This window comes from Convolutriloba macropyga, chromosome 6, assembly GCF_964194025.1.
Source record: "Convolutriloba macropyga chromosome 6, txConMacr16.3, whole genome shotgun sequence".
In the NCBI taxonomy this organism is placed as follows: domain Eukaryota; kingdom Metazoa; phylum Xenacoelomorpha; order Acoela; family Convolutidae; genus Convolutriloba; species Convolutriloba macropyga.
In genome coordinates, this window is record NC_134473.1 from 70,949,581 (window position 1) to 70,961,549 (window position 11,969).

At 34.1% G+C, this 11,969-nt stretch overlaps 1 protein-coding gene across 1 annotated transcript in view; it reads right to left on the minus strand.

The window, feature by feature from the left end:
• Positions 1-8,609, minus strand: part of LOC142341393 (uncharacterized) — a 76,345-nt gene extending 67,736 nt beyond the window's left edge. Inside the window, exons 1-3 of the mRNA XM_075392321.1 lie at positions 8,557-8,609; positions 8,181-8,407; positions 1,585-1,726 (exon numbers count right to left, since the gene is read on the minus strand). Coding sequence (XP_075248436.1) covers positions 1,585-1,726; positions 8,181-8,407; positions 8,557-8,592 — 405 coding nt within the window. The 5' untranslated portion in view covers positions 8,593-8,609. The remainder of the gene's footprint in view (positions 1-1,584; positions 1,727-8,180; positions 8,408-8,556) is intronic.
• Positions 8,610-11,969: the final 3,360 nt, after the last annotated feature.

Consider the following 11,969-nt stretch of genomic DNA (forward strand, 5'->3'; position numbering starts at 1 on the left):
AAGCAAAAAATTGCATATAAAAGACCAACAGGATTAATACAATTTCTACAAACTTCGTTGGAGAGTAATTAACCAATCGATAAGAAAATACAACAGATAATATATATCGGTGACGAAGAAAAACAAACAACGTAAATACAGGACAAAATCTACCAAAATCTGTTCATTTTTTAAAATTCGCAAACTCTTTTACAGACCGTTCTCAAGGGACCCTTAAAAAGAGCTCATGTTTGTTTATGGAGCGGTACCAAGACGTCCAACCTCACGGGAAAACCTTTAAAATACTGGCAAGAATAAACACAACCGACTAAACGTCGGAAGAATTGCTCTTGAGCGACTACTGGGAGCTCTAAATGAATTGCATCCTGCTTCAGTCGGGGGAAGGGGGAGAATGAGCCTAAATGGGACTAAGAAGTTCGATAGTGGGCTTCAAAAAACCACATTAGAGGTTAAAATATACCACTATTAAGATTTAAAGTTTTAAAAATGGCACCAGTTTCGGCTCACTTGTCATTTGACTTTTAGTATAAAATTGCGACCAATTGAGTTCAGCTTCTTGAAATTGTGATTGAGAGAAAATTTTAGATTTTGCATAAAAAAGACACACACGTTTACAATAATTGCTATGAAATTCGTTCCAGAGCAATTAAAAACTGCAGAAAGCGGTATTGATTAACTTATGTTCTAAAAGTATGTACTACAAAACCATTAATTGTTTTCACTTGTGCCAGTAACCCTACAAACAACCCTAATTTTACTAATGTCTTCCTCAACTGAAACAAACTTAAAATGATATGAACAAAATCAAGAGACCACGAAGATCAAAATTGAAACTAATTTCGAAACGGAGAAAATAAAATTCAAAATAAAATTTAAACGGAGAAAAAAGCGTCTAAAACGGCAAAAATATATAAATAGCCCAAGCTTACATAGAAGACCCTAACAAATTATCGAGATGGTCAAAAAGGCTCCCAAACGTACAATTTTTGTCAATATGGTTTAGAAAGACGAATTTACCCGAAAAGTTTAAGTTAGAAACTACAAAAGACGCTTTTCTCGCTCTCTCTCTCTCTCTCTCTCTCTCTCTCTCTCTCTCAAACAGTCATTCTCTCTTCTCTTTGCTTTTAAATTCCTTCCGCCGTCGTTTGACGTAAACACTTGCCCTACGTAGGATCAAAAATAGGATCAGAGGTTATGGCGGTCTGGCAACTCAACCATCCGGGTGACTACCCAGAGTATTTTAGTCCTGAACCCAGTGTAAATCCAGAAATGTCTGTAGCATTTTTACAGTCTTTTTCTACGATTACGTCAAAATATGGACTAACCAGTCTTTTTTCATAATAAAAATTGTCATCAGAGGATTTCAACTGCCACCTGCACTGCTATTGTACTTACGCAAATTCCGCATATGTAATAGCAGAGATGGTAACATTGTGTCAATACCATTTTTTATTAATCCATTCTTATTCTGGTACAGCTATTTTAAAGCTACTTGATTCAAGATAAGACCAGTCTGTAAACAGCTCTCTACTTTCTTTATATCGCTCTATGACTGTACATCTTTTTGCAATGTATTAAACTTACGGGGTCGAATTTTGGTGGCTCGAAACGCGTGTAGAAATTACTCATGCCAGAAGAGAGTTGGAAGAACCCAAAACCCCAGCAAGCAAGTCCAATCAGGGTAGTCATAACACTCTGATGAAACAGCATCTCAAGTAGATTGTATCTAAATAAGGAAACACAATTTACATCACAAATTGAGTTCGAAGCAATTAAAAACAGCCGCAAATTAACGGACGGTGGCCGTGAAATAAACTGTTAGGGTCTTCAGCCAAAAAGACCAATAAGATCCAAGATCAAAAAGTGCTACACAAAAAAATTGATTTCAACAAATTCTATCTTGATTTTCAAATACAATATCAAACAAAGTTATGAGATCGCTAGAAAACAACTCCAATAGCTACGAAGACCTGGAGTAAAAAACATAACCGACTATCGCCGGGTAAACAAACGTGCTCTCAAACGACCAGCTAGCGGCTGGCTTCTGCTAATCGCACACTTGAAGACTAGTGGGCTGAACGGCTCTAAGACAACTTTATGTAAACTGGGCGCCAACTCTTTATCCTGTTTCTGAAGACGAAAGTCAAATGAGTCAGACGAATAATCGGCCAAGCGAAAAAAGATAAAAGAGACAAACAGGATTATCATATTTGCTACAAATTGATATTGAGAGCATTTAACAATGATTTCCTAAAGAGCGCCTGCTAAGTTATTTATGATAAAAACATTTCTACTATAACTCATTGTTAATGAGGATCAGAGATGATGACATTACGCCAGATAACAGCAGCTTGAATACGGCATCAACAGAGAAATAGAGTGAGAGAGAAAGAGAGATAAAACAAGAACGAGAAAGAGAGGAAAGAAACCCTAAAAAACAGAAAGAGAAAGAGAGATAGGAATATTTTCCATGATGGGACTCGACTCTGTACCTTCTAGTCTTGTTAGTAAATAAATCATATAGAAAAAAACAGAAAAGGGAAAAAATAAAGCCAAAAGTTTTCAAATTCGCAGTAAAAGAAGTTCAAAACTATTTTTATGTCGCGAAAACTCCGTCAAGTAACCCAATTCCAATGCTTAAAAAGTTTCATTGGCCAGTAATGGTCGTTAAACTCAGAAGAGGACAAAACTTATTGTAAAATTTTGGAAACAACTGCAAATGTTATCAAAATTTTGCTAAAACTCAAGATACTAACGTCTTAAGAACCATTTCATTGTCATTGTCTCAGGAGACTATCCAGTATCTCTCTTTTAAGCCTGAAATAGTTAAAATCTTGAATTAAAATCTGAAATTAAAATATTGCTAAAATTTGAGATAATAATATCTTAAGAACCATTTCATTGTCTCAAGAGAATATCCAGTATCCCTATTTCAATCCAAAAACAGTTTCACTGGCTCAGAAAGATCCATGCATTTGGAACATGAGAAAACTTTTCCAAAAATTTGAAAAACATTTTAAATTTCTTTCAAATATTATTAAAACTGGAGTTATAAAAAAAGTTGATAACATTTCCATAAACTCTAGAAACTCTGCAACAGCTTAAAATCAAACCTTGTGGAAGGTCCCAGTGTCCTGGTGCCGGAAAAAAATTTAAAAATTTAAAAACATTAAAAATTCAAATAATTTAAAAAAAATTGCATAAATTCGTTATATTAAAATCTTGAAAAACATTCCAATACATCTGTAAACTATGCACTCACAAATTGTCCAACCCTAGAGAAAGTTTCGTGGCTCTCCAGGCCAGAAAAACTTGAAAAATGACAAAAAAAAATTTAAAAAGATTGCTGAATCTTCTGATATTAAAAAGTTGAAAATTAATCCATGACAAACAAAAATTTTCCAGAAACTTACTATGAAACCGTAATGGAGGTTTCCTGACCCTTGAGGCTCTTTAAAGAACTTTAATATTGACAATAAATGTCAAAAATTCAAAAAAAAGCAAAAATTGTCAAAAAATGCTAAATTTCATGATGTTAAAATCTTCCACAATATTTCATTACAAACAAAATTTATACAGTAACCTATTTTCAAACCCTAGAGGATGTTCATTGGCTCTTGAGGCTAAAAAACTAAAAAGGACAAAAATTTTCACAAAACTTAACTCGGGGGGTTGGGGTGGGGCAATAGTGGGGAAGGGGTTCAACAGTGGAGGGTTCTTCAACCTCTAAGAACCGCCCTTGAAACCAAAACAAATTGAGCTGAAACAGAACTGAAAGTCTCCAAGAAAACTTAAAGCCCGCTTGTCGCTACCTATTTATCGCGTTTTTGTGGATGAAAAGTCAAAAGCAACCAACCAAAAAATCGGTCAAGCAAAACTTAGAATAAAAAAGAACGACAAGACTACTATAATTGCCTAAAAACTTCGTTTGAGAGCAATTGAAAAAACAATAAAATAGAATTGAAGAGGGAATTTTTTCAATAACTGCTGTGATTCAATATATCATATTTGTAGAAATTATAAAAATTACGAAGTGTTTCTACTAACTAAACTGAAATAATTTTCGTTTAGATTGACATAGACTCAGTTGGTATTATCTTTTTGAATTAATTTAGAAACAAGTTTCTTCGAGAGTAAAGTGAGACAATTGTGACCAAAATTTTACCAGGCAGCAGACGAAATTGAGGGATTGAAAAAAAAAACAGATTTGAAATGAGCCTGATGCCATATGATCGTGACAAAAATCATGACCGCAAAGTAAAAAAAAAACATAGCAGGATAAGTCCTGAATTGCAATCAATTGAATTGAATGGGAAACTGAAAACTAATGTACCGTACCAGCTGATCAATTGAACATCCCTGGTCAAAAAGACAAAATCTCCAAAATGGAGAAACTAAAATAACCAAACAAACTTAACAAGAAATCACTGCAAAAACTCTTTAAGTTTTTACCCTAAAGGCCAAATATGTCATAATACATTATACTCATTACCTCACTCACAATCCTTGAATGAGATTTATTTGTCACTAAACGTAGATACGCTCAATAAATATGACAAATGCTTTAAGAAAACGGAAACGTGCAAAAATTAAAAACGTAGCTGGCAGATTGCCAGAAATAAGCCGCATTAGATTCGTAGATCGGCAGTCTAAAAAAAAACAGAAAAACAGACAGATAAAAAAAATTTTTCTTTTCATTGAAGTCTGATCTGTTTTATTTTGAATAAAAATCTGTATAATTAATGCTGACTCTTTTAGCTGATCTCAAATAACCAAGTCATTTTTGAGTCATTTCTAAGTCATTTTTGAGAGTGAGGTAAGTCAAGTGTGACCAAAAATTTAATCAAGCGAATGAACAAAAAACCTGAGCGAAAAACGATGTCACGCATGCAATTCAGTTGAAATTGCATGAGCGAATGAACAAAAAATGGCTGTGACGTCATATGGTTGTAACAAAAATCATGACGACGAATTGAAAAAACCCAAGTGAAGGCCAATAATAGCCCCAGCTATCGCTGTGCGGCTATTAAAAAAGCCATTGTCTCCAAAGACTATTCAGTATACACATTTCAAGTCCTAAATAGTTTCACTGGCAACGTGAGGTGGGGGGTAACAGCTTGCGGGGGTTGGGGTAGGGGCAATAGTGGGGTGTTCAACAGTTGAGGGGTCTTCAACCTCTAAGAACCGCCCTTGAAACCATAACAAATTGAGCTGAAACAGAGCTGAAAGGCTCCAAGAAAACTTAAAGCCCGCTTGGCGCTACCTGTTTATCCCGTTTTTGTGGATGAAAAGTCAAAAGCGTCCGACCAAAAACCGGTCAAGCAAAAAGTCGCATGAAAAAGAACGACAGGACTAATATAATTGCCTAAAAACTTCGTTTGAGAGCAATTAAAAATACAAATAAATAGGGTTGAATAGGGAAATTTTTCAATAACGGCTGTGATGCCATATATCTTATTTGTAGAAACTATATAAATTATGAAGTGTTTCTACTAACTAGCCTCAAATAATTTTCAATTAGATTGACTTAGACTCAGTTGGCATTATCTTTTTCAATTAAATTAGAAACAAGTTTCTTCGAGAGTAAGGTAAGACAATCTTGAACAAAATTTTACCAGGCAATTGAACACGAAATCTCTTTTCTTTGGGACGCAAATCAATCCATCAAACTCAATTGCAACAGATGAAATTGATGGATTGAAAAAAAACAGATATGAAATGAGCCTGATGTCATATGATTGTGACCAAAAATCATGACCGCAAAGTAAAAAAAACATAGCAGGATAAGTCCTGAAATGCAATCCATAGAATTGAATGAGAAACTGAGAACTAATGTACCTTAAGAGCAGATCAATTGAAAAATCCCGGTCAAAAAGACAAAATCTCCAAGTTTGAGAAACTGAAATAACCAAACGAACTAAACAAGAAATCACTGCGAAAAGTCTTGAAGTTTTTACCCTGAAGTCCAAATATGACATAATACAATATACTCATTACCTCACGCACAAGCCTTGAAAGAGATTTATTCAACACTAAATGTAGATACGCTCATTAAATATGACAAATGCTTTAAGAAAACAGAAACGTGCAAAATTTTTAAAAAATCTTTGTCTTCAAAGACTATTAAGTATCCCCATTTCACGTCTTAAATAGTTTCACTGAAGATCGATAAACTTGGAACATGATATTATTTTTTAAAGAAGATTTGAAAAAAAAATTTATGATCACCCTTTTTTTCATTCTAGCAACTATGTAGTGACTTCTTATCAAAACCCGGAGGATGTTGCTGGACCCCTGGTTCCAGAAAAACACAAAAAAATTCAAACATTTTCAAAACATAGCTGGCAGATTCCCAGAAAATAGCCGCATTAGGTTCGTAGATCGGCAGTCTAAAAAAAACAGTAAAAAAGACAGACCAAAAAAGTTCGTCTTTTCGTTGAAGGCTGATCTGTTTTATTTTGATTAAAAATCTGTGTAAGTTATTGCTGCCTCTAATAGTTGATCTCAAATAACCTTCATTTAGAGTGACACACACCCACTTGACCTTATCTCTTTGAATTAAAATAAATAAAATCAATTTCAGTTTGAGGAAGACATTTTTGAGAGTGAGGAAAGTCAAGTGTGACCAAAAATTTAATCACGCGCATGAACAAAAAAACTCGCTCCGCTTTGTGCGAAAAATGACGTCACAGTTGCAATTCAGTTGAAATTGCATGAACGAATGAACAAAAAATGGCTGTGACGTCATATGGTCGTAACCAATATCATGACGACGAAATAAAAAACAATACAGGACAAGTCCTGACGTACAATTCAAAGAGTTTTCATTAACTAAACAGAAAACTAGACCACGAACGGACTATGAATGGATTGGGAAAACCATTTAGAAAAAAATCCGATCCAAAAAATCGAAAAAACTGTAAAAATCAAAGTGAAATTGCTGCATGTAAACAAAAAACCACTAGCGAGAAAGCGAATTTTTGTTCAAACACCGTTTTCTCACTCTACTTTAAATTTAGAGTGAAAAAATTTCACGCCGCAAAACCACTCGCTTTTTCGCTCCACTTCCTGTTTCGGAGTGACCAAAATACTAACTCCAATTTGACTTCAAAAATCATGAAAATGTGGGAACAGGTCTTAAAAAAAGACAGCGCCCCAATACAATTCAAATTTTTTGAATTGTAAAAATCTAAGAGAAGGCCAATAATAGCCCCAGTTATCGCTGTGCGGCTATTAAAAACAATTTCAAACAAGTTTTATGAGAAAAAAACTAAACTTCGTGCTATTAAAAGATTTAAAATCATTTATTTACCTCTTGAAACTATGCAGTAACATACTAGGAAACCCTAGAGGAGGTTCCCTAGCCATTGAGAAAGGAACACAAAATTATCAGAATTTTCTTTAAAAATTTCAAGTTTTTTTTTCTAAAAAAAATGCTGAATTTCCTAATATTGAAATCCTGAAAAACATTCTATTACCCCTAGAAAGTATGCAGTAACCTATTATCAAACAATAGAGGAGGTTTCTTGGCTCTTGAGGCTAGAGAAACCTAAAAAATGACAAAATTTTCAAAAAAACTTGCAACTTTTTTTAAAAAAAACTGCAAAAATTTGTGATATTAAAATGTTAAAAACCATTCCATGGCCAATAAACATTTTTCCGTAACCTATTTTTCCATAAACGCTCAAATTCATGGAAATAGGGGAGAAGACATCTTACAAAGACAGAGTGGTAATACAATCCAATTCTTGGATTGTAAAAAGACAGAGCGCCAATACAATCCATTTCTTGGATTGCAAAAAAAGACAGAGCACCAGTACAATCAAATTTTTGGATTGTAAAAAAGGAGCGCTGCAATAGCTGCCCGAGAAGGTGAGGCGGCTATTAAATACGAAAAGTGTTTGTTCTTATTCAAGGTATTTTTGTAGTTGGACTTCAACCTAATGAGTAACCAGATCAGTAAGAAAACTGTCATCTAATTTCTACTAGCTTTGGCAGATCCCTTAAATTTGTCAATTTCAAGCAAATTTACTCGATTTCTTTGGCGAAATCCATTTTATATTTAATACATGTGTCCTTAATTATATTTAATCTTCTTACCATCAAATAGATTCCCCGCTGCAATTTTTATGGTACAACTGCTCTAGCTATTAATGATATGAATTCGTATGAGGACTGACCTCCATCCGACGACAGTAGCTGTGATAACAAGACAGATCAAGAAGGCCGTGAAGAATGGGGTGTTGAAGCTGAAGGCATTGACAGACAGGAGAGAATTGGTGAAGTTGTACTGCTGGGCAGGGTCCATGTGATAGAACTCACTCACAGACACCTCACATCCCCTCTCCATTCCCAGACCATGTGTGGATATCTCGGTAACCAAGTCTCTGTACCTCATCTCATAATCCTGATGAATTACAGGATTATGAGATGAGGTACGATTATTAGATAATCACGATTATTAGATTATTACATAATATATTATTTAATTATCTAATAATCGTGATTGTCTAATAATCGTACCTCATCTCATAATCCTTAATTATATATAATTACATTCCTGAAGTTATTTCCTGATGACCAAGCGATCATTATCAGGAAATAATAAAAATCAAAAATCACAACAAATGCATAGTACAGAATAACATCTGGCGAATTGTTATCAAACAATTGGTAAATTGATTGAATATGATCGTCGTTTGAGAGCAGTAAATTAAGTTAGCCGGCAGATTGCCGAAAAAAATTTAATTAGTAAATGTTCATAAAATTTAAAGTTCCATCAGTAGTTCAGAAGTCATTTTTTCGAGTGAGGTAAGTCACGCAATTGACCTAAAAGCAGAATACATGACGTCACGCACACAAATTTTAACTGCAAAGCAGTAGAAGTCACTGAAGTTATTGAAAAAGTCGGTTCCAAGAAGTCAGGTCGTAAGAATCATCGATGGAAACGACAAATTAAAAAATCATAGCAGGATTAGTCCTGAAACACAATCCAAAGAATTGAATGAAACACTTAGAAGTACTCTACCTGGCCAGCAGATCAATTGAACAATGCCAGCCAAAACACAATCAAAATCATCTCAAAATTTGAGAAACTAAAACAATCAAACAAAATAAACAAAAGTATACTCATTGCTAAAACTCTTCAAGCTTCTACCCCGAAAGCAAAAATTGATCCTTTTAAATCTACGTATTTCAAAAATAAGTTCAAAAACATATGGTCAAGTACCATATCTGCAAAACCTTGATTGCAAAATTTAATGAAATGTTGCTTAAAACTTTGATATTAATATCAACAGAACCTATTAATATCAACCTCTGTTTCTCTAGAGGATATCAAGTAACCTAATTCCAAGCCCTAAAAAATTCATTGGCTTATAAGGATCGATAAAAATGTAAAAGACAATAGTTTTTAGAAAAAAAATTCAAATTTTATCAAAAATCGAACTTCGTTCTATTAAAATGTTGAAAACCACTCCATTGCCCCTAGCAACTGTGTAATAAGATACAATCAAACTTTGAAGGAGGTTACCTGGTTGCTGAGGCAACAAAAACAAATAAAAGACAAATATTTTCAAAAAACTTGAAAAAGATTGCAAATTTTAACAAGAAATTTCTAAAATTGGAAAAATTAAATTGTTAAAAACAATTCCATTGACACCAACAACCATCCAGTAAGTTTTTATCAGATCGTAGAACCGGTTTTCTGTCCTCTGAGGCTGCACAAAAAATTCACAAGAATTTTAGAACTTGAAAAAATTGCAGATTTCATCAAAAATTGCTCAAATTTGAGACATTAAATTGTTGAAAACCATTCAATCGTTACTAGAGACAATGCAGTGCCCTATTATCAAAGCTTAAAGGAGATTATCAGTCCCCTGAGTCTGGAAAAAAAACTCCAGAAATGACAAATATTTTCAAAAGTCTTGAAAAAAGTTGCAAGAATTAGTTTCATTTTGCGTGTTTGTCTTTTTAGTACCAAAATATATAGCTCATAAAATGGTCATAACAAGTACTTTTGGATCTCAAAAGGCTTTCATCAACTTTAGAGAACTTCAACCTTTAATCAAACAAAAGCTCAAAAAATCAGAAGAAAAACATGAAAGATTGCACCATTTTGAGCTCAAAAACTCCTAAAAATGACCTTTTAGCCTTAAATTAAGGCCATCCCAGCAGCTGCCATCACTCTAAGCGCTTGACGGACTAATAAAGTCCATTTTAGGCCACTAATGAAAGAATTCCCGCTGGGTTTTACCTGTTTATCCCGTTTTGAAAGATCAAAGTCATTGACAAATATGTGAACAGATCTTAAAAAAAAGACAGCGCCCCAATGACAATTCAAATTCGTTGAATTGCAAAAAACCACGATACGATGTCCCCAACAACAGCCGCTGTCGCTTCGCGGCTATTATCAAGAACTGTTCCAATTCTTCAACATAGTTCCATTTGTTACATTTTAACCCTCCAATAACTGATGATTTTAGAGTTATATTTTGAGATATACAAATTGTAATGGCTAGTCTTATGTCATACACTCGTTAACAATTATGAACAAAGTTCAAAAAGCAAAATTTCAGACGAAACTCTCTGTCTGTGATGATTACTTCCGGTAACATTTCGATTTCCGTTTTTGTTAATTTATATATGAGTCGACAAAAATAGATAGAATTTCCATTCCTTTAAATATGAGAAAAATGACATAAGCACTAAGAGAGCAAACCCATATAAAGGATTGTCAGTTTTTCGCTAAAAGTTTCCCTATTTTCAACTCTTGTTAGTGCCACCTTTGAACAACAGCATGAGCCTTCACAGCAAAAGAAAAGCAAACAGGAAAACTTGGTAAACTTGGAAATTTTATGAAAACATTGAAGAGTTCAAAAAGAACTATTTTTGCAGGCTGAGACTCCTAACTCGTCCCCCATTTTCTGAACCAACTTAATAACTTCCAACAAGCCTGATGTTTTGGCTTTTGGCACGAGGTACTGTCACCTCTAAACCACCCATGGATCCAACGCATCTAGTTGCATTGTAATTCTATGTGTGGATAAGAGCACAAATGTGGTGGAAAACTGCATTTTTTGTTAATTTTAACATTTATTGACATGATATTCTTGGTGTTACATCTGCAATTCCAGATTTAGGCAGCCTAAAAAGCCCTTTGCCTGAGATATCTAAAGTTATTAAATTATTAATGTAGCGTAATTGCATCAGCCAGCCAATTAATTCATTCACCGTACTTCTACGGCATTTTAACCGCAGATAATGACAACCAATCAACCAGAGATGAACAAAGGTGTTGTTATAGATAGTATCTTTGTTTTTGTTTACTTCAACCAAAATTTTCTGCAGAGTGATAGCGTAGCGTAATTTAAAAATTTTCAAACTTACAAGCAAACATTTTGCAGGATCTCAAGATCGGCAAAAATTACTAAGTTGAGCTATCGTAGAGAATAGTACATCAGAAATATCGTCACTGACCGAAGCGTTTCAATATTAAATAGGGGAATGGCTATAGATTATCATTAAAGATATTGTAAACTTCAATCTACAAAAGATACCGTCCTTTATATAACCGACCAATAGTTTCGAAGAGGTTCTTAGATAAAGGACCACACCGGCGTAAATCTTGAAAACCAGGCTGTGGAAGTTGCGTTTCGATGAGAGTCTTGAGCAATTATAGTGGTTGACACCTCGACCATTTTTAGCACCGACCAGCGCTGTAATGTAAGTGAATTCTTATTTCTGGTTTTTTTTAATCAACACTTTCATCTAATTAGTTGAATAGTGAATGGCAAAGCAGTTAGCTTCCGCTAATTTCACGAAGTAAAAATTCATTTTTTGAGGCAATATCAGTCCAACTTAAATAACATTTCGAAAGCATACTCTATACCATTAATCGCCTATATTGGTCTTCTTGCCTCCCTATGAAGTTCAGATAAAACACGACGTTCAGTTACCTGAATTCCCAT